General features: G+C 42.0%; 1 protein-coding gene and 1 long non-coding RNA gene across 8 annotated transcripts in view; one reads left to right on the top strand and one right to left on the bottom strand.

Annotated features, from left to right (window-relative positions):
* The window catches only part of CARMIL1 (capping protein regulator and myosin 1 linker 1), a 323,524-nt gene that overhangs the window by 6,113 nt on the left and 294,869 nt on the right, over nucleotides 1-22,542 (bottom strand). For 4 of the 6 annotated variants that reach the window (XM_082413018.1, XM_082413015.1, XM_082413017.1 and 1 more), the window contains 6 exons: nucleotides 18,662-18,774; nucleotides 13,114-13,549; nucleotides 9,397-9,478; nucleotides 7,447-7,650; nucleotides 6,102-6,242; nucleotides 3,460-3,609 (listed from right to left, as the gene is read on the bottom strand). In XM_082413018.1, coding sequence (XP_082269144.1) covers nucleotides 3,460-3,609; nucleotides 6,102-6,242; nucleotides 7,447-7,650; nucleotides 9,397-9,478; nucleotides 13,114-13,549; nucleotides 18,662-18,774 — 1,126 coding nt within the window. The remainder of the gene's footprint in view (nucleotides 1-3,459; nucleotides 3,610-6,101; nucleotides 6,243-7,446; nucleotides 7,651-9,396; nucleotides 9,479-13,113; nucleotides 13,550-18,661; nucleotides 18,775-22,542) is intronic. The other 2 variants (XM_082413016.1, XM_082413020.1) reach the window with 2 other exon arrangements.
* LOC309637874 overlaps nucleotides 1-22,542 on the top strand; it is a 38,546-nt gene that overhangs the window by 2,531 nt on the left and 13,473 nt on the right. For both annotated transcript variants that reach the window (XR_014250838.1, XR_014250839.1), the window contains 2 exons: nucleotides 6,672-6,820; nucleotides 12,749-12,849. This is a non-coding gene — a long non-coding RNA (uncharacterized lncRNA). The remainder of the gene's footprint in view (nucleotides 1-6,671; nucleotides 6,821-12,748; nucleotides 12,850-22,542) is intronic.

Below are 22,542 nucleotides of genomic sequence, written 5' to 3'. Positions count from 1 at the left end.
TAGTGCAAACAACTTTGTAGGGGGAATGTTCTTTGTCAAGCTTGTTTTCCAGCCTTTAGGCAGCATTATTTGATTGCATGTGATTAGGATGTTAATTACAATTATATTGAAGTAGGTTCAATATTTCTGAATTTAGACTCTACTAATTCAGAGGAATCTTAGGCAGCCTGCTTTAATGTGTGAATTCTTACATTAAAGAAGTGTAGTAAAACTAATTTTTTTTTTATACCATATAAAGTCAAGCATAAAGTGCTGGAGCATCTCTATATATGTGTCTATACACATATTTATTAATTACCATTCCAGGTACCATTAAAATTATAAAAGATACTTGAGTAAGTAAATAGGCAATTTATTCAACACAGACACTCCATGTATATTCATATCCTGTCTACAGTGTTGATAACTGGCACAGAGAGGCTCAAATGTGAAATCTGTCATTCTTGAAGATGATCTGATTTTGCGTATATATATATATATATATATATATATATATATGCAAATACATACATATGCTAATTTTAAAGCTTCTGAAATGTGCATATAAATTCAGAATTAGAGATTCATATAAAAATTTAAGCTTTTCTTCATTTTAAGCTCCACTGACCTCCATATTTCCAAGGAGAAAACATTATGATGACCTTAAAATAATACTCAGTAGTCGGCCCTGGTTTTTTAATACTTTCTGGCAAGGGCCCAAAGTGCCAACCAACCATTAAATTTCATTTGAAGAATTCACATAGGGGTAGTAGAACCCAGATCTGGTGAAAAATGGGGAACAGAGCACTGGCTTACAGATGATAAGCCACAGCCAAATATTGGTTGGCTATAGGTTGAATTATGGAAGAAGCAAGTGATATATATAAAAGGAATCTCAGAATAAGATGGCCTGTACAAATAGGATACATTACAATGCATATAAAGCCAAAACTGACTGTTTTCTTCAAGAAAATAGGACATACTCTAATAAAAACATCACAGCTTATGATTAAACGTAGAGAGGAAATGATATGAAATTCATATCACTCGATGCAGTTACAAGTACTTCCAGGAAAAGAAAGTAAGCATTTTACCTGTCACATCAATATTAAAATAGCCACACAATTAAAACATAATAATCATGATAAAGATAGGTAGCGTGCTTTGAGAACAATAGCCTCTGTTTCACGGATACATGATTTAGGAAAATAAGAAAGCTATTTTAGCATAAACAAAGCTGTTCTTAAAACACTTAAAGAAAAGTACACACCGTGGTTTAATAGAATTGCTCTGCTGAATGCTATTTGTTAACCAGGAAACTACTCAGAAAGACTGCTACGCAGTTCTCAGGGGTGAAGACAAGTGCTGGGAATCGGCACTAACAAAACAGGATGAAAATATTATACATAAAATTACTTTAATTGAAGCTCCTGTAAAAATTACATTTTTGGTTTCCTGTCCATAGTTCAAGAAATCAAGGCAGCAAAGCAAATCAAGATGGTCCTATTTAATTCCATCAAAATTTGATGCAGCCCATCACAATGAGAATTTTTAAGCCGAAGAGGTCATGAAAAAATCAGAGAGACACAGAATTTCTTGCCTTTCTAGGATTTGGCTTATCTCTGGCTTCATCTTATTTTTACTCTAACTCAAAGCCTCGCTGGCTGATCCATGTGGTACTGGCGGGCGGGCTCCTCCTCTGTGTGCTGTATAAAGTGCTCTAGTGTCCTCTTGAAGAAGGAACATTACTTTGTATCAAGGGTGCTTTGTTACTAACAAGTGATATAAGTCAACTGATGTAATCGTTCAAATGTAAATTTCCAAAATCTAGAAACATCTATGTAATCTTGGGTGTCCTTATCAAAAGAGGCACTATATAGAGATAGAGCTTCTGATTTAACATACTCTAAGAATTAATTCTCTCTCCCCAGAAAATAAGTGTCTTAGGTGTTCATTTATGTAATTTTTCTGTGACTTGAAGACAACAGATTTTCTTAGAAAATCTCTTGCAGAGAAAAGAGTTATTGTAATCGTGTGTCTATGAACACACCTACCGCAAAGGAAGTACTTTAAAAGTGAAGGACCAAGTTGGTTGGTTTCCTCTAGGGCAAGGGCTACTCGGCCCAAACAATGCTCCATGCGTGACTACGGACATCGCTTTATGTGGTGGGCATGTCCTCAACTCCACCCTGTCATGTGGCCAGTGTGTGCCGGGCCACCAGGCAAGTCAGAGTACATGGCTTATCCAACAGTGATGGCCAAGAAGGCTGATTCCAAATGCTGTTGCTCGTGGGGGGCTGGTAGATGCTTCCTTTGTTGTTTTTGTGTTTAAACCTGTCGAGGAAAGTCCTCAAAGACAATAGTTCCTACCTGAGAAATCGTAACTCGCTGGGCTACTAAGCTCTAAGGTGGGAGAGGTTTATCATCAATAATCAAGTGCTAAAGTTTGAGAATGGTTTAGCCTTTTAAAATAAAGGGAAATTATCCCTATTATAAGGTCACTTCCAGTGCCCTGCCCTCTTGAGGGATGTGGGGTTATGGCTAGACTGCGGGGCTGTGGGCACTTTATCCCTGGAGCCAAGACACTCATATGTTAACCTCTGATAAAGTTTTACAGAAAGAAAAAAAAGCCTTCTTCTAAGGGAAAAAGTCCCTTAAGGAAATTTCACATACCAGAATATTTTATATTCTTTTTCTTGTATGATACTAAAATTTCCTTTAAAAGACTTTTCAAGTCATATTTATAAAAAGTTATTAACCAGGGAGAGGATGAATAGTCATAGAAAAGCCATTCCTCTCTGAATCAGCAGTGCTTGTTCTAAAATTTCCCACTGGAGATGAAAGCTGATTTAAAATCTGTCTCCTTTTTCTCTCCTGGGACTGTCCTCACCTGAAAATAACTTTTTACAGAATTTACTACAGTGTCAAATGGCAGACAGAAGTCATTGAGTAACTGCTGTAAAATAGTATAAATTGTTCCTAGAGGTTGAAAAGTTAATTAGTACTTTTCCTTTCTTACTAAAGGGTCATAAAATGTCCCCTAAAAGATCATGTGCATCCTTCCCTAAAAGAGTGTAAGGTAAGGTGTTAGACCAACATTGTCTAAAGGATAAACTGTGCTACTCTAAGAATTTCTGACCCCATCCCAGTTGAAATCTAAGACAAAAGAGAGAAAGGGAGACATGACCCTGAATATAAAAATAAACCTCGACGATCACAGAAATTTGAAAGGACAAGTCACCATACTCGAAAGTAACTTGATCCTCCTCATAAGAATTTCTAAATTTAGATTTTTAAGTCAATACTTTTTGCCACCAATGGAAGGACCATCCTGTTGCCATTCAGAAAAAAAAAACCAGTTTATGAATAATCCCTGACCCAGTCCCAGGACAGAAGTTAGTTACTCAATTAAAGTTTGTTTTTGTTAGTGCCAGTTCATAAGCTTTGGGACAGTGAGGGATGATAATTGAAGACTCTAACCATTTGTTGGCTGTGACTTCCTGTGCCCAATTGCATTCACTTCCTCTTCTGCAATGGTGGAGTACAGTTTTGAAGGTCTTTTCCCTCTACTGGAAGGCTTGCCACTGTCATGATCTGAATGCCTTTTGTAATAATCTCCTCTTTGCACTACTGAGGAAAAGGGATTCATTTTACCCTTTGTAGTAGCAAATAACATCATGTTGACATTAATATTAAAAAATATTAATATATAAAACTTAAATATCAGCTTACCCACCCCACTTAAGATTCAAGGAACCTCCAGTGTTGGTCCTGAACAGATACACCATTATCTACAGAATTCAACAGCCAACATTATGGAAATGTCGTGCAAAATGAGGTGAGCGCTGAGTCTGCCCCCAAAAGATACTAATAAAAAGGCCCCCGCATTACCATTTCGATTCCAAGATGGATTAACGAAAGTCACATTCACTATGGAATAATCCAGAAGAATCACAGCCATTTACCTGTTTCAGAAATGAGTTGGGCACGCTAGTCCAAAGGGAGGCACAGAACAAGGAAATGAAGTAACCAGCATGAATAATGTACAAGAAAATAGGAATGAGCACAGCAGGAACATTTTTCTAAAGAAAAAGAGAGGGCTCACAAGCGGCTCTCATTCCTGGGCCAGCTTAGTGGACAAGCTGAAAAATAAACTGAAGTCAAAATATTACCACCTCAGACATTTACAAACCGTGCTCAGACCTCACATAGATTTTCAGTCTAATTTCAGTATCAAGCGACACCATCAGAATGATCTCGGTGATTAACTTATCCTGGATGCCAGAGGGGAAAGCAATGGTTTCCCCAGCTCTACAGTCTTTAGCTGCAAAGATGGGGTCGCAAACCATCCATAGTATTTGCTGTTGGGGGGAGTAAGGAAGGGAATCAAACATCTATCCCTGAAGCTATGAAATATTTGAGAAGCAACTCATTCATTCCTAAGTTCCTGGGGAAAGAACACCTGAATTTTTCAAAGCAGCAGTGGGCACACGAGCAGCATCCAGTATTTCACCCACTTCGTTAACTAGAGGCTCGTGGGTGACTCTAGGCCTTGTCTGATCATATAGCCAGGCGTCTTAGAAAACATCATTTTTCAAAAATGTTAAGCAGTTATTTCTTGTTCAGCCTTCTCCCCCTTTCTTTTTAATCCTTCCGTATTTCCAATGGCTTTTTGATGAGAGGAGCATTCCTACTTACCCCTACCACCCCTCCATGCCTCCCCATTTCTCTCCAACAAAATGCTCTCAGGCATTTTCAAAGCTTCCTTATAAGTAAAGACGCAAAGTCAGCAGTTGCAGAAAGAAGGGCAAATGAGGGGTGGGGCTGTGTGGTGTGAGCGGGCCTATCAGGGACACTCGCTGGCTCCAGTCTCTCTGAGCTGGCACCACCAAAGTTTCCTCTTCCTACACCAAAACTTTCAAAGACCGTGGCTGTAATACCAAGCCCTGTATTTATTGATTACCCCGTGTGAAATGACTATAGGTGTCAGCCATTGTTCATGGCTTCAGTTTCTCTGACAGAAGTGGTTTGTCAGCTTTGGTCAAAAACCCCACCTTTTAAAATTTATAGCCAATAGGTGAGTGAAGCTTGTACCCACTTAGTAAATCTGCAGAATGGAGATGAGAAAACAGTCTGTGTTATTTTTTATTCGACTCCCAATTAACAAAGACAGTACTCACAAACACTTTCTATTAACTTCAACCCAAGACCATCATGAATAAAAGAAAATGGCCCAAAGGAGGAAGATGTCAGAGCGGTCAAAGAATTCTAAAGCATCAAACAATAAAATAAAACCAAGCAACTCCAAACCATGCTGAGAGCTATCTGGACATGGGTGACGATGGCTCTAGAATTTCTTTATAGGTGGTGCTTAGAGATGGCAATTACATTACACTTTATGACGGACAGAACCCCAAAGGCAACTGTGCATTGAACAGAATGGGAGGAGTGGGGGAAAGACCTGGTGGGGTGCGGAAGACACCCCGAACACGCCTCGCCTCCACTGATACTGACATTTGATCTGATTCTGGGAGAGGAGATTCAAGTCCCGGCACTACCTTGTTCTGCTCCCACCTCAGCAAATTTGAAGGAACACACTGGTGCCATGATGCCCTGCATCCACGCAGGTGACACACTTCTGAGGATGAGGAGCATCTGACCTCACGACTGAGCGAGCTAACAAGCCACAGGGTCTCCCAGGCCTGTGTGAGCCGCTCCTGAACCATAGCAACGGTGACTGACAACCAGGGGGAGCTCTTCTGAGCAACGATGGGACCTAGAAACCTACAGGTAGCACCAAATGAGTCACAGAACAATGTGTGTGCACTTCTGATACACTGGGAGTCAGTTCAGGAGCATCTAGAGATTATTATTACAAAGATCTTCGGGCTGAGTGTCTCAGTTACGCTTTTATTCCCTGTATATGGTCCTTCTTTAAGACCCAGTGTCACCAACAATGTTGAATCAAGTTTCTGAACAAAACTGCACTGGTTCCAAAATTTAATCCAAGGGACGCTGGGCTGACCGACAAACTCTAGGATATAAGTTGAGTCCAAGATTAATTCCTTCCCCTTGAAATGACTCTCCTTGGGGAGAGCTCACGCAGAGGAAAAATGTCTTACCTTCCCGGGAAAACGTCCTGGGACTGGGCTGTGGGCTGCCCTGGCTCTCTCTCTCCTTGTCCGAAGGAACCTTTTTCAGGACAGGCGGAAGAAGAGCGACTTTAGGGGAACCCGGGCTGGATGGAGAGTCTGGGATGTCCTCTATGGAGACACAAAGACATGAATCAACCTGTCCCCACAAACTGGATTCCTAAAGCATAAGCTGGGTTAATCTTTAAAAACAAATGACTAATAATCTTTTAAAACGCAGCAGAGAATTTTTCTGGCCAAAAACTAGCTTCACAGTTCAGTTGAAGTAACAAACAATAGAGAGAAAAATAATGAAAACTTACGAAGAGTTAAAATCTGCAGATGTGAATCTATCTTGCAGATAGAATTTCAATTTCAGAATCTCAGTGAGCTGGTATTTGAAAATTAGACTGTAAGTGAACTAAATACTCCCTCTGCCTCAAACACAAAGGCTATTTGATTTTCTTAAAATACGTGATAGTTATAACCCATTGCCTTTACCTGTTGTCAAATCCAGTAAAGTGGTCACCATATGTATATAACGTGTATTTGCGCTTTCAGGAGTGGAGGTGCACGTACCTACATACACATACTGAGATCAGTAAGAATAACTTAGAATCATGGACTTTGAGAACCAGATAGGACTGTGGTGAGCACTGTACAACTGGAGAGACTGAACGACCTGCTACGCTAAAAAGATGGCAAAACAGGTAGGATTAGAAGTCTCGTCTCTTGATTCTAAAGGCTGTCCTGTTTCAGTCTAATTGAAAGGATTAACTGCATTGCACTCCTTTCTCTGCTCTATCACCAGCAGAGTAATTCTCAGTTTGGTGTGTGTGTGGGCCGGGCTGTGGTATACACAGACGGTGGGGCTGTGTGCCCATGACATGTTATTTACAAAAACAGGCCCACAGTTTGCAGAGCCCTGTTCTAAACCCTAAATATTTCACAGGATATGGGATTAAAAACACAGCAATTTATGCGTTCTCTATTTGTGGCCCTCATCCTTAAACTGTGGCCTTCTGAAGGGTCGGAGAACCAGGACACAGCTTTCAGAAAGCTACACCGAGCCCTGTCAAGGGGTCAGCACCCCACGAGGCTGCTTTATCCATCCTGCCTCCGAGCCGGAGCCCTGAGCGCAAGGACAGTCCCTGAGTGGGTGACCTCAGCACTGAATGAAGGCACCCTTCAGCCTCTGTCACTCTGGCAGGTTTCTCACGGCCCCTCCCGCACACACGCCCCCCTCCACGTTCACCAGCCGCCCTGGAAACCAGCTGTGGAGGCCCGGTCCTGCCGCCCGGTCATGGTGTCACTTCCTGACCAGCAAAACCCTTACCAGGCCGCGAGGCGGTTCTCGGTTTCTGCGGGATGGTGGGCCGCACCGACAGGCCGGGTTTGGGGGACTGCAGGAGGGGCTTCGGGCTGGTGGGCCTGCTGGAAAAGCTCCGGGAGCTGGAGCCCGCCTCCACCTTGAGCTCTGCTTTGGTGTTCTTTTCTGGTGTTCCCAAACCGAAGCGGTTCTCTGGATGCACCTTAGGCACTTTTAAAATGAAAATGAGTACAAAAACCACTTTACTGTAAAAACCAAAGGTGAAAGAAACCAGTCCTTTGAAGGCAGAAGTCTGGTGCAAACTGCTATAATGGTTTCTTGTCATTTTGCTATAATGGTTTCTTGTCATTTCTCATCAGATATTTTATTTAATTGAAGTATAGTTGACTTACAATATTATATTAGTTTCATGTGTACAACACAGTGACTCAATACTTTTATAGATTATACTCCATGTTATTATAAAACATTGGCTATATTCCCTGTGCTGTACATTACAGCCCTGTATCTTAGTTATCTTGTACCTAGCCGTCTATACCTCTTAATCCCTAATCCTGCCCCTCCTCCCACCCCTCACCCCACTGGTAACCGCTCGTTTGTTTTCTGTATCTGTCATCAAAGATATTTTAGAACAGGAACATGCTATTCTAGCATGTTTTTAGAGTCAAAACACGCTGGTGGAAGACAAAAATTCTTGCTAGAAAAGTGGTGAATTTGGTGGTGCTCTTCCGTTCACCCTTGACTATTCCAGAGACGACAAGCCTCATATTTAATAGGGTACATGTCCATACGAGCGTATAGGGGGCAGAGCAGGCCTCAATCCATTTGAAGCCGTCAGATCTTCCTTAGATCTGGCACGAGGTACAGGTCTAACCAACTGCAGGTGCCTCCGTTCTGGAGGACAATCAGTTAGGGGTCTGGCTACAGGTCCTGGGAGAGGAGCGCTGAGCTGATGCCCAGAACCTCAATCTACTGAGAACCACTCCAGGGGCATCAGCTCATGCCCCGCCTCCACAGCTTCTGCTGCCTTAATTATCCAGATAACCGGCAGAAATAAGCCAGCTGAATATGAGTTTTAGTCCACCTCTTACCTTATGAAGACGCTAAAGCCAAACACAAGAACGTCAAACAGTAAAATGAGGTAATTTCTGCACAATTTACAAGTTACTCTCCAGTTTGCATCTAAAGTATCTCACTCTCTTTCTGCACCTGAAAAGTCCGAGGGTCAAAGGAAATCAGATATTCAGGAATATTCAAGCTGAAAGAAAAGAGCATCCCCTCATGTCAGTTAAAAGGGCCTCCTCCCATATACCATGTATGGCGTATTTTTAAAAACATCAGTAAAACAGAAGCAGATTCATAGATACAGAAAACAAGCAGGTGGATTCTAGAGAAGAAATGGGTAGAGGGATGAGTGAAATTAGGTGAGGGAGATTAAGAGGTACAAACTTCCAGGGACAAAATAAATGAGTCACAGGGATGAAATGTACAGCATGGGGAATACAGTCAGTGGATTTTGGCATAACTTTGTACAGTGACAGATGGTACTTGACTTATCATGGTGATCATTTTGTAATAGAAATATCAAATCACGGTGGTGTGCACCTGGAACTAACACAGTGTTGTAGGTCAATTATACTTCCATAATTAATTAATTTAATTAAATTAATTCATCAGCCATGTCCCCTCTCCAAATGCCCACAGTTTAGGAGTTCTTCTCAATGAAGTCTCTTCCCTTTGGGAAACAGGGAAAGGTGCCCTGCCCAGGTGCCAGGCTACTATGGTGGGAGGTGTCGGGCAGGTGAAGGGCTGTGGTCTTTTAGGTGAAAGCTGAGAACATGTAACACAGAGGCCCATCCTTGCTCTCCATCTTTATTTGCCTTCTGTCAATCACATTTGACGCATGGAATCAGAACGTGTTTTTCTTAACGGGGTGACGGCAGTGGCCTGACTTACCTGCCCCACCTCCTTCCAACCGTTCTGTGCTGCTCAAGGCCAGGCTGGAAGAATCCTGGGAGATGGCATCATTTCCAAGTTTCTAAAAAATTCAAGTGCCCCGCCCCAAAAGTGCATAGTTTTTTAAAGTGTAAGAAAAAGAACAAAGCAGATAATAACTGGCAACAAATAATGGCTCCTTAACTCTACTGTCATTACACTGACTGTGTCCGACCTCCCCATCTCCCTGAGGCTCTGCTGCTGGGACAAAACCATGAGAGACACGCTCTGTTCTGTGTTTACAATCAGGGCTCTGGGGTCCAAAGTGCGGCCAGTTCCTCAGGATGCTCCCCATGGACAGAGGGGCGGGGCCAGAGGGAGCCAGTGGGCGTGGTGACATCTCCTGTTTTTCTGACTGAACACCTAGGCGGGCTCTGCAGCCCCTGATGCTCCACGTGATGGGGGCACTGATACTCTAATTGTTTCCAGGACCCTCTCCAGATTGGGTTCCACTGACCTAAAAGCAGTGGAAACCTTCCCAACCTCAGTGTACAAAATAGGTAGGAAGGGGCCTGAAATGGGCAGGGTCTTCCTTGCCACTGAGGCAGAAGCACAAGACACACATCTATAGTTTAGGAGGCAAGTATAAATAGGTCTGAGTTTTTTTTTAATCTGCAGGTGGGAGGAGTTTATGATGGCAAAGACAAGGAAGGTGAGATGGCCAGGGAGGAATCAGCCTCTGCTTTATGGGGCAGGAAGTCCACAAGAGCGTGAGGCATTTAGATACAAAAAAGATATGAAGAAAAAAAAGGCTAGCGTTTGCTCAATGATACCCGAGAACCCTATTGGCAGAGATGACCCACATCTGCCTCCCGTCTAAAAAACAAAAATAAGAGGGGCGGGTGGACCAGGAGGCACGATGATTCCTAAGCCAGTCTGAGCTTCAGCCTGCCGGTTCCTGCTCGACTCACGCTTCTGACAAACCTAAAAAGCAAATATCTGCTGCCAGTTCCGAGCTTTAAATTGTTTCCGATGATACAGGAGAGATGATCTGAAACACAGTTGAGAACTGCCTCGTTACAATCTGCCACAGCCGTGCATCCGCCGGGAGTGCCAGCTGTGTCAGGAGGGAGCGGGGAGCATGGCAGGAGTGCCGAGGAATTTCTCAGCGAGCCCATGGAAATTCCACTTTCACTAGTGGTGGTTACTGAGCAGGTCTCAAAGGAAGTGTGGACACAAGTACCACAGCGAGAACGGCACGTTATTTGACATCATTATGGAAAAGTGACCCCAAGGAAGGGAAGCCCCGTGCCAGGGGCAGCACATGGAGCCCTCTGAGCCCGGACGCAGGTCCGCAGGGCCAGGAGCTAGCCATGAACTGCCAGCCAAAACCAGCAGGGGGCGCTTTAGTCCCCGCCCCAGATGTCTAGAGGCTGGGCCAAACCGGTCCTCAAATGCAGAGTGCCTGACCTAGCCTTTTATAGCTTCTTAGAAGGCAAGGGCGTGGGTATCCAAGCTCAGATAAAAATGATAAAGTGGAGTATTTAAACAGGGCCAGGAATGAAGAGGAGTTCAATTTGTGCCCTGAGCGCCTTGCTTAAGGAGAAACTGCCTTTTAGGCTCATGCGAGTGCAGGGCTGGCATCTGAGAGTAAGGGCCTCCTTAAATTTTATACCCTGGGCACCTCATTTGCCTACATTTAAAATCTAATCCTAGGAGTTGTTTTCACTTTTTCCTTCCAGGCTTTCTGAGGTAGTTATAAATCCCCAAAATGACTGTGCGGAATGAGGATGAAATATCCTGATGTCAGTTGTCTCTGAGTGCAGGCAGCTGACGAGGTGGCCCCAGAAGAAAAGATATGGCCGCTAAGCTTTCAATACCTGTTACTCTCCTTTGTTAATAAATAATAAACACCATACTTTCATTTTCACAGTTCTTTCTGTGAAAATATATGTATTTTTTAAATAAATACATATATTAAAAGTAAGTAGTGTAATAAAGAGAATTACTCCAGAGGAAAGTGAAGGCTATATATATACATACACACACATATATATAATATATATATATATATATTTTTTTTATCATAGTATATTCACTTCTGGTGCTTATGTTGCTAACTTTATAGGGAACACAGTCATGGAATTTTAGGGGAAAATATTCTAAAACTAATTTTCAAAACACGTTCTCATTATTTTATAGTTCTGATAGAACACCCTTGACTGGTTCCAATTTTAAATACTAAGGATTTTTATTCTTGTTTTAATAGACACTAGATGGTGCTCAAAGATCATCAGTATGAGTCTTGAACAAATTAAACCGTAAGAATTTTGTCACTTAGAGCCAATTTATCGAATCCAAAGCACCTGGAAAAAAACCGTCCAGCACTTCTCATCTTTCTACCAAAAGGCAGCAGCTATTCATCCATGGAAAGAGTGATAAAAATAAACCGCTCATTAGTGAAAACAGCACATGCCTTGTTGTAAGGAAAGTCTATGAAACAGGTTGAAATTTAAACATTTCCTTGGGTGTCTGACTCACCAATGATGTGTTCACAGTGTTCAGAATTCTGAGCAGTGAAGGCCACAACATGCCTCCCATGTTAACAGAGTATAGTTTTAGCTCAACCCTTCTCTGCGGGCTAGTGAGTGAGTGAGGAGGGATCCGTAACTAGAAAATTGCTAGATAACGATGGTGTTGGTGGAAGAACTACGGTGAACAGCTGTAAAATCATGCGGGGTGCAGGATTTAAAGAAAAAATAATCAGTTGTTTAGAAGTAATATAAAACAGCCCTGCATGTCCTGGTAAACAGTTAACCATTTACTTTCTGAAAATAAAGGGTTCATTGGGATGAACTATTTTATTCTGATTCAAATAAAAATCGACGTGCAATTTTCCTTTCATTGGAGAACTCAGTTTTACAAACATAAAAGAGCTCAGGATAGTGCATAGAAACCAAAACCTGGGTTAAACATATTGATCTTAGTGATCACAATAAGGATACAATCCTCAAGTAGCTGCAGGAAAAAATAGAGGTAAAAGGAGAAAAAACTAAATACACAACTTATATTTTAAAAAGAAGTTCAAAAATAAGTAATGCATTAAGTCAGATTTTGGGGGGACTCAGCAATTTTTAAATGATAAAGTGCTTCTTCGTAGCAAAAGACAGCATATCTCAATGGTCAAGTATTCAATTAATTTTAACAGAATACTTTGACTTTTAAACCTGGAATTTAGCAAGGAACTTTCAGGTTTGGAAAAGGACATAAATTCTGAAATAACTGAAAAATAGATCTCTCTTGATATAACTAGAATCTGGTTTCAATAATTTTATTTGCCTCTGTCAGCTTTCCTATCTCCAATCACCCTCAGGTCTCCATTTGGATTCAACAGACAGTCTTTCCCCAGAGTGGAGCACGTCCCTGGCACCGCTGTCACATGTTTCTATGACACGCACAGGAGCACCTGAGCAGGTGAGACAAGGCCCGTGGACCTTCAGCCACTGCCTGACCTTCCCAGCCTGAGGCTCTCCGGGAGAGCGTGACCCTCATGCCAGCGGGAAAACATGGGAAGACCAGGCCTTCTGGTCTGTGTTCCGGGTTCTTTAGGAAAAAGTCGTGTTTTCGGATTTTTATTTAACCCACAGGTTATTTTTCTGTACCTGTCTTGCCCATAAAAACCGAGTAGAGACAAAAACGACAAAGGCAACCAAGTCAAAACAGACCCTCCTCCCTTACCTTCAGCGAGCAAGCAGCCTTGGCTTTCATCTCCTGCTTGGCCTTCATCTCTGCCAGCAGCCCGCTGCCCATCATTTGGACCCTGTACCTTCGCCCTCCTTGCGGGCTGCCCTTGCTGTCACTCCGGTCCACCTTCCCCACGTCTTCCCCTTGACTTTCTTCTAGGGAGTCAGGTGTTTTGATCTCCTCTACCCGATCAGCACTGCCATTGTGCTCTGCTGGCTTCGTGTCCTTCCTGGGGGTGTCCACAGCTGGGCTTCTGACTCCTGCCTTTGGAGAGGAGAGTTCTTCTGTCATCAAGACTGTTGGTGACCGCTCAGGTTTGGTCCGGGGTTTGATTAAGTTGAGAAAGCCACTTTTCCGAAAGTCTCGCTTTTTCTTCTCGTCTCCTCCTTCACTAAGCTCGTGGGACTCTAAGCCTCTTGCTGACCCTCTCCTGTGATTCAAAAGAACAAATCCTGTTGGGTTTACTGTAATTAAAGCTCCAGCAAGAATCAGTCAAAATCAAAATAGGGAGATTGCTGCTTATACAGCAACCATTCTGAAGCATTTAAAAAAAAGTTGACTTTGGAAAATACAAAGGAATGTTGAATATCATCATATCCACACAAATCAACAATGGGAATGTGATGTGACTGGGAGGACTGAGAGCAGAGGTGAGTTTATGTTTAAATGCTGTATGTAGTCAAGTGCCTCTCCACTCGCAAGAACTTCCAGAAAAGGTGGCTCCACCCAAGACATAGGTGGGCGACGGACTGCCTTATTTACTTTGGCGGGCACTGGAAAGGGCCAGATTTCCCCTTAAGCCCCTAAAATCCTTCCATGGTCATTAGATAACATCTGAAATCCCACCCTAAGTGCTCAAACCAAGATCCGGATCCCTGCTTAAATGTAATACCACTGAAAGAGGCAACAACATGAAAAAGCAGACAGTAAGCTTTGGTAGAGGTCTGTCAGGAAACGGATGGGGAGAAAGTGTAAATGATGTGGGTTGAGTGGGAGGTATCATCACTGCCTTTCACTTAAAGCTGGAAGGATGAATCCCCGTTTAGCTCCCCTGAGTCCCCGGGAAAATCCCAGTAAGGGATTGAAAAAAAAAAAAGGCATAAGCCCCAGAGGGGAGAAAAGGCAAAAACAACAGTTTGGAAGCCAAAATAGTTAGGAGTGAAAACTGACTTAATCTGGGAAAGCTGACCTCTAAAGCATTAGTAGGGGAGGCCCTGAAGCAAATGGATTTCAGGTGAAGGGGAGCAAAATGTACCACCCCAAAATAATGCCTCTTTGGCACAGGATTATTTGAGGCTGATTATTTTTAAGGAACAGCAGACACAGGAGAAACTCTGAAAACAGAGTAGTTACCCTTTTGTAAGAGAAATTTACATTTCTAAGGAAAATCTCCATTTGTAAGGGTGTATTCCTTTCAGTACCAGGAAAAAAAGAATCACTAAATCCCTAGACATTTATCAATGGAGAAGGCAGGGACTTAAACCTGCATAACGACCTTACCCTTGTTTATCTGGTCCAGGATAACCTCCCCAAACTGTCCCCAACCCCATCTTTCTTCTGTCTTTAGCTGAAGATGGTATTTAAGGTGGTAGTGTGGGCCATTTCAGGGAATTATTGTTTTCCTTGGGATCTCCCATGTATACAGGGGGTATACATGTTAATAAACTCCATGAAACAAGAATAGTAGAAAAATATGATAGCATAAGTGGAAGACTCAAGGTTGGAAGATAAGACTGAGGAAATCGCACAGAAAGTTGATGGGGGGAGGCTAAGAAAAAGAATGAAAAAATAGAAGAGAAACAGTAAAAAAAAAAAAAAAAAAACTAGTGGATTAATAGAGGAAACAATAATGGGAGCTTAAGAAAAAGAATATAGAGAAAAAGGAAGCAAAGAAATTATAAAAGAAATAATTCACGAAAAACTCTAGAACCAAACAATATAAATTCCCAGATTGAAATGGCTCATTAGTGCCTAGCAAATGGGTTTCAGCAAAACAAAATCAAAAAACCCACACAGAGGATATCATCATAAAATGTCAATATACCAGGAGCAGAAAGAAGATCCCAAATGCTTCCTGAGAAGAGGAAAAAAGAACAAGCCACAAACAAAGGATCAGGACTCAAGATGACATTGGATTCTTAGAGCAACACCAGAAGCTTGAGGATAATGGGACCAGGTTTTCAAAATTCTAAAGAAAAATGGATTCCAATCTAGAGTTCTGTACCTAGTCACACTATTAAGCAAAATGCAAGACATATGCATTTCAGAAACTCACTTCCCGTGCTTCCTTTCTCAGCAAGCAACCAGAGGAGGTGCTGCACCAAACAAGAGAGTGAAGTAAGGAAGACGACGACCGGGCCAAAGGAAACAGGAAAGACACAGGAATGAGTGAGGGGAGGCCCCCAGCAGACAGTGAAGGGACATCCCAGGAGGACAGCAGGGGATGAGGCCTACAGGTCACACTGGGGCTATCAGACAGCAGTGAAGGATGTGCCCAGGAAGATGAAACTGAGAAGACTTGAGGAAATTTATACCTTTACTGGAGACTTAGGAGATATGTCAGAGATAGGAATACAGAAAACTAAGCAAAGGCAAAAGGAGACAATTGTTAACTCCAGGGAAAATAAAAAGTTGTATAGCAGATGAACCTATTTGCAAAGCAGAAATAGAGACACAGACATAGAGAACAAACGTATGGACACCATGGAGGGGAAAGGGGGCGGGTGGGATGAATTGGGAGATTGGGATTGACATATATACACACTACTATGTATAAAATAGATAACTAATGAGAACCTACTGCCTAGCACAGGGAACTCTACTCAATGCTCTGTGGTGACCTAAATGGGAAAGGAAATCCAAAAATATGGAGATATATGTATATGCATAGCTGATTCACTCTGCTGTACAGCAGAAACTAACACAACACTGTAGAGCAACTATACCCCAATAAAAATTTAAAAAGTTGTATAGGAAAGGAAATGTAATCATCCCATACTGTATAACTCAGCTGTGAATATTTACATGCTTATAATGAAGTAAACATTAAACACTGATGTAACCAACAGTTATGACCTAACTAAATAAGATGGCAGGAAGAGGAAAAGTGTGTGTGTGTATGAGTTTGCCTGCATGCGTTTGGTGGACAGAAGGGTCAGACTGTATAAGAGCTAAAGTATCATCCTCTATATAGTAAGAAGTCACCAGTTATGGTTACTATTTAAAACTGAAAAATAAGAAATAGCAACAACAACAAAAAAGTTAAGAAATATGGAAGCAAAATCAAAAGTAAACAGCTAAAGGAAGAGGAATTAATTGCCTCTGGGGAATAGGGAAAGAAACAGCCCCCACCTTTTTTTGTTAATAAAAAGCCTTGAAGAACATCTGACATTTTAAACTATGAGGAGCATGTGCAACTTTGATTTTCAAACTTCCTTCATACAACCTGACGGTCTGACCTGTGCCTACACCTCTCGTAACAAACTGACAATGGTCTGTTTTATATAACAAAATAAAACAAATCACAGCTTTTAGTGGATTCCATCATTATTCGACAAAAATTGATGTACCTAGTTCTATGTGTGCACTTGGACATGAAGAGAATCCTCCTAGAGCAGTATCTTTGTAGAAAGTGGGTTTTACACCTTATAAAGTTTGCCCAACTTTCATTCAGAGCCTATTGAAGAAGGAGGCAGCTTTAAGGGCAGAGGACATCACACTGGCGGTGACACCACAGATGATCTAGATCTAACGCGCACAGATCTCTCCACTAACTCAATTTCCAAAGCTTGGGAAGAGGACAGCCTACAATATTATCTGTTTATACAGATACAGGCCAAGACTGTCTTGATTCATTCAACCAGTAGTGACTGAGGGCAGATGATACATTACGGGCTGTGTCAGACACTGAAGTTACAATGAAAAATAAGACCCAGGCATTGTTTGTGAAGAAGAGCATTCTTTGGGAAGAAAAGACTTGAAAGCCAGTCGTTAAGAAGGATTTTCCCGTTTGGCTCAGTTTATGCTGGTATTGCTTGAATCTTCTGTGCTGAGAATATGTCCATCTATTCCCCACGCTGTAAAAAAATTAAAAACCAAACAAACTCTGGAAGGATTATGTTGCCCTAACAGATGTGTGCAGAGGATGAAAAAAAAAGGGGGGGGGGGTTTGACTCAGCACTAGAGAAAGAGCAATTAATTTGGGGGGTTGGGGGGTGGGGGGTGGGGGAGGAATAGTCAGGGCTTTCCCCTGACTAGAATAAATGACATTTATTTTGAATAAATGACATTTACATTGGATCTTGAAGCTTCGAGAGGAGAATAGAATTTTCCCTAGTATGCCAAGCTTCAAGTGTCAAAGAAGACAAATAATTGGGTCCTAAAGCTTATAACATTAGGTAAGTTATACTAGTATGGACACAAAAATTTAACTTATTCCCACCTCGCCATCCTGCTAAGGCAAGATAAGGCACATCAATCTACAGAACGGACTAGCTTCTTCCTTCCTGGTGCCTGGCCTGTTCACCCTCAGCTTATCAGGATGGTTAAATTCGTTCTTGAATTTGATATCTCAAGGTGAAGAATACTTCACAGACACAAATCCATATTCAGAATGTACTTGGGGATGGATCTGCATATAGTTGGGGATTAAGTAACTTGGTACAAGTCATGCTTAAAGGCTGGAGTGTTTCAAGTTAAGCTCTTAGTAAAAGTACTATTGAATTGTCTTCTAAGGAAACTCCATGTTGTTAATAAGAAAATACAGAGAAAACTTTTTAGAGGCTAACTCTGAAGCCTCTTCACTGATTCTGTTGTCATTTTGACACTGTCTGTTAAAGCTGTGCCATTTAGCAATGATGTAGGGCCCCCAGATACATCAAATTATGAACGTGAGGAATTTTAAAATACAGCTGACCCTTGAACAACGAGGGGGTTAATTCACGTATAACTTAGAGTAGGTCCTCAGTATCCGAGTTTGTCCGCATCCACAGATCAACCAACTACAGCCTGTGCAGTACTGTAGTATTTACTGTTGAAAAAAATCCACAAATAAGTGGACCCGTGCCGTTTAAAGCTGCGTAGTTCAAGGGTCCACTGTAAGTAACTTCAGCCTGCCAACGCCCACTGTACTAGACATACCCAGGTGAATGTGATGATGCCCTAAAAAAAATACCTTGGGGAGGTACATTTTCTGGTCTGATTTAGAAGAGTACAGTGGTTCTTCAACTTGAGCGTGCCTCAGTATACCCTGGAGGGCTTATTAAAACACTGGCTGCTGGGCCCCACCTCTAGCTTCTGATTCAGTAGGTCTGGGGTAGAGGTTTGAGAATTTGCATTTCTAATAAGTTCCCAGTTGATAGTGATGTTGCTGACCTGAAGATCACATCTGCAAACCACCAGAACAGTAAATCCCCTGTAAAATGTGTCTATTTTATATATTTATATGAAATAAGAGCCTTAGTACATACTAAGTTTAATTGTAATTGTTAGTAATTTAAATATGAATTAAATAGTATGATTAGTGAAACGACTCTGAACTCACTTGGAATCCATTTTGGTCACCTTCTTGGTGAAAAATTCATCTACACCTTCATCCACTCTCCCCATAAGACCATTCTGTTCACCATCTTGGGAGACTAGGCTGGTAGCACAGCCCTGCAAACCAAACAGGTGTGATATTAATTTACATTCAACTTAATTCGGCAAACATGTATCGCTAGATTCAAGGCACTGTGATAAAGGCCATGGGAAGGACAAGACTGACTGACATAGGGCCCTTATATTCTACTGGAATAGAAGTCACATTACAACTGTAACAAGGGTAGAAAGAAACAAAAGTGAGAAATGCACTATAAACACAAAGCCTGCTGGAAGATTAAGGCTGACTGCTGTCTCAGAAGCAGCTTGGAACCTAGCAGGCTATGAAGGGCCATGTGTTCCTGAAGCAGAGGAGGGCATTGCGGGCATATTGGTAAGGGAAGAGAGAATGCATGAGAAAATGATACATACACTAACTTTTGAGAACAGTAATAATTCCAGTGGCCGGGGCCTGAGGTTTAGGGATAGAGTTAACTGCTGAGTATTAACCCTAGCAGATACTAAAAATGGCCACTCCAAACACCACCCCCCCAACCCCCACCACCTGCTTTCTTTCTTGCTTGCTGGAAGAACCCTGATTTCAAGATGGAATACTTATCTGAACAAGTCAAATACTATAATTCTATCTCCTTGTCTGTGACTGGTAGGCATGGGCATGTGATACAGTTCTGGTCAGTGAGTTACAAGGTGGCTCACGGGCAGGTTTTCCTGCAGAGGAAGGGATGCATTTTTTTATGCATGGTTGTGGGAGAGAGGATGTGATGTCTGAGCTGCAGCAGCCACCTGGAGTTCAAGAGGAAGCAAACCTGAGGACAAAATCCACCATGCTGAGGATGAAAGAGCAGAACAGTGGAAACCACCTGGGTGCTTATGCTGTGCTGAACAAACCAGTCTTGGATCCCGAGACTTCTGGATTTCTTGTTAAGTAAGAAAATAAGTATTTCTCATGATTTAAGTCATTTTTAATTCAGTATCTCTCATTATCTCTAGTTGAATGAATACTTCCCAACTAATAATACAAGGACTGACAGTGAACAACCTTGAATCCTATGCTAAAAAGTGCGGAATTTACTTTGTAGGTGAGAGGGAGCCCCAAAGAAATGCCATGGCCCAACTTGTATTTTGGTCAGATGATCCTGGGGCAGCATGAAGGATATACTGGAGAAGCCAGGGATTATAACTAGGGAAATCTGTTCAGGAACACAAACGAAAGACTTCTGTGATTGTTTAGTCTAATCTGGAGGAGATGAGGAACTAAGTACTAGGGAAATGAGAAGAGAAAGAAAGACGTTGCCCAAGATGAGGTTGAACTTTCCAGGCTGGGTGAATGGGAGCATCATTCTAGGGAACATAGTTCAAAGATCCGACTTGGGGAAAAAGATGATGAGTCCAATTTCAGGCAGTGTTATTTGAGGTGCTGTGGAAATCCAGGGGCAGGTGTCGAAAGCTTGAGTCTCAGGACAGAAGCTGGTGAGAAGGTATATGGAAATTATTCATCAATCTTGCATTTCTCTTTGAATGGACAACTCATAGTGAACTCAGTAACATGCTTGGTTTGTGTCTGCAATAGTGTATTAAAATTTCACACAGATAGGGTGTGGGCCATTGAGAAAGGACATGTATCTTGCCCATTCTGTTGGGCAGAGGACAAATTCCCGTGTGGTTGCGATATCTGGGCGGGATGTCTTGCCATAGAGCGGTGGGAAAGTTCCTTTCTGTAATCTTGATTTGCAAGTCTCAAGTTGCCTCTGGGGGAACCTGGCTCTTGTCTGCACAAGCACTGTTTAAAGAAAAGACCCATCATTTGCTTTAAACAATCATTCACTGGCAACGTCCACTATAAAAATGAGCTGTGTGTTTGAGTTCACATCTGTGAAATGCTGAAAAGTGAGCAGATAATAGGTAATAGACCAAGAACCCTGTGAAATGTGAATAATGAAAACAATTAGACCTCTCCTCTGAATGGTGATTTATAGTGGAGCAAGGCTTTCTTGTGACTTTCAAGAGAGCAGAGAATCAGCCAAGTTCGAGAATTCAGTTATGGAGAGAAAGCAGCTCACTGAATAACTTCTGTTTTAATTACAAAACACAAAGTAGCACAGAACTTGCTTGGATCGTCATTTTTCCTTTTGTAAAAGAATGGAATCTCTACAGTAATAATAGCTCCCTAAGTTTGTACAGTGCTCGATAGTTCACTATTTCATCTTCACACCTACCCTTTGAACTGAAAAGGAAAGATAGCTTTATCCTAGGTTTGGGTTAGTACCAGATCAAACCATGTCTCAGAGGGTGAGGGGTGCCCACACAGGTCACCTGACGGATGGATGAGAAGGATGTGACCCCAGGACATGTGGTCCTAACACGGGGCTTCCTTCCAGGGCGCCCTCGCTTGCCCTCAGAGGCTGCCTCTCAAATTCCTCTTCCCGTTTTGAGGGGAAAAAAAAAGTTTTGCTAGCATAATTTCTCCTTTCAGCCCTTTTCTTTTTTGCCTGCTTTGAAACAATTCACAGCTAGCATAAAAGGTCTCTGGGGACATGAAGAACAATCGATGGATTTCAGAGATGGAGGCACACGGGGCTCAACAAAGCAATCTGGTTTCCTGTCCTGTAGGACAGGCCAGTTTTTAGGGCTGGACAGGACCTTAGAGACCCCACCCACCACCCTGGGTCCAACCCTGTCATTTTAGAGATAAAGAGACTGGGAGTAGAGAGATTAAGAGAAGTCCAGGATCACTGGGAGACCTTGAGCGAGATGCAGCTTAAAATGCATCTGTTAAAAGCAAGAGGTGTCAGCAGCCTGTAAGAAGAGCAGCAGAGAAGCTGAAGACTAAAATGACGTGCGGTTTGTCAGGAGAGTTCAAAGCTAAACACACATGCTGTTTTAGCTCAATATCCAGCAAAAGGAAAGGAAAGGACATACAGACATCGGAAGTTCTCAAAATTCCGTTTGATTTTGGTCTTTAATGTCAAGGAGGATAAATTTCAGACTAAAAAGGGGGAGCGGAGCTATTGGAAAGGGAGAGCAGAAACCTTAGCCCTGAGCTAGTTGGAACCGACTGCACCTGTGCTCAGAAGCAGGCTTTTGCAAATAAAATCAGAAATTGCTGTTGTTAGTATCTGAGAAATAAAGAAGGTAGATTTCACACCTCTGGTGTATAAGTAAATGCTAATAGGATAATTTGTGAATGCTTAGAAGATAAGCCGGTGATTATGAAGACTAAAGACGATCAGACCACCCTCCGTTCTCCTCTTCCTGGATTATTAAGACGATTGCCCCAGGACAGCACTGTCGGGGGTGCACCTGGATTTTGACAAGGCAGCTGCCAAATCTCTCAAGTCTCCACAGGCGGGGGGAGAGAGCTGGGCAGGAAGGAAGGACGATTAGGTACATTAGGGACTCTGAGCCAAAAAAAAAACCCTTAGAGTGCTAATTAGTGAGTTGAATAATCTTGAAATTTTACGTGCATACATTAGACAGTAAGAAACATGGAAAATTAAGAGCCAAGCAATCAAGCCAGGAAAAAAGGAATCCAAGAGGAGGTAAAAGAAACAAAATATAATAAAAAAAAAAAAAATAAGACAAAAATTAATGAACTTGAGAGGACTAGTAAAGCTAATTCTTTGAAAAAGACTAGTAAACGAGACCTTGCAAAATTAGGAGAGAGGAATTAAGTTATATTAGAAATGGAAAAATGGGACACAGCTATTGATACAGAAGAGATTAAAAACGCAAAAGAATTCTATAAACAACTAAATGAACTATTAGACTAAGTGGACAATATCCTAGAAAAATAGAAATTACCAAAGTGGTCTCAAGGAGAATTAG

This window comes from Balaenoptera physalus, assembly GCF_965194825.1.
Source record: "Balaenoptera physalus genome assembly, chromosome: 11".
Taxonomy (NCBI): Eukaryota; Metazoa; Chordata; class Mammalia; order Artiodactyla; family Balaenopteridae; genus Balaenoptera; species Balaenoptera physalus.
Note: the sequence above shows the minus strand (reverse complement) of the source record. Positions and strands in the feature narration are given on the sequence as shown.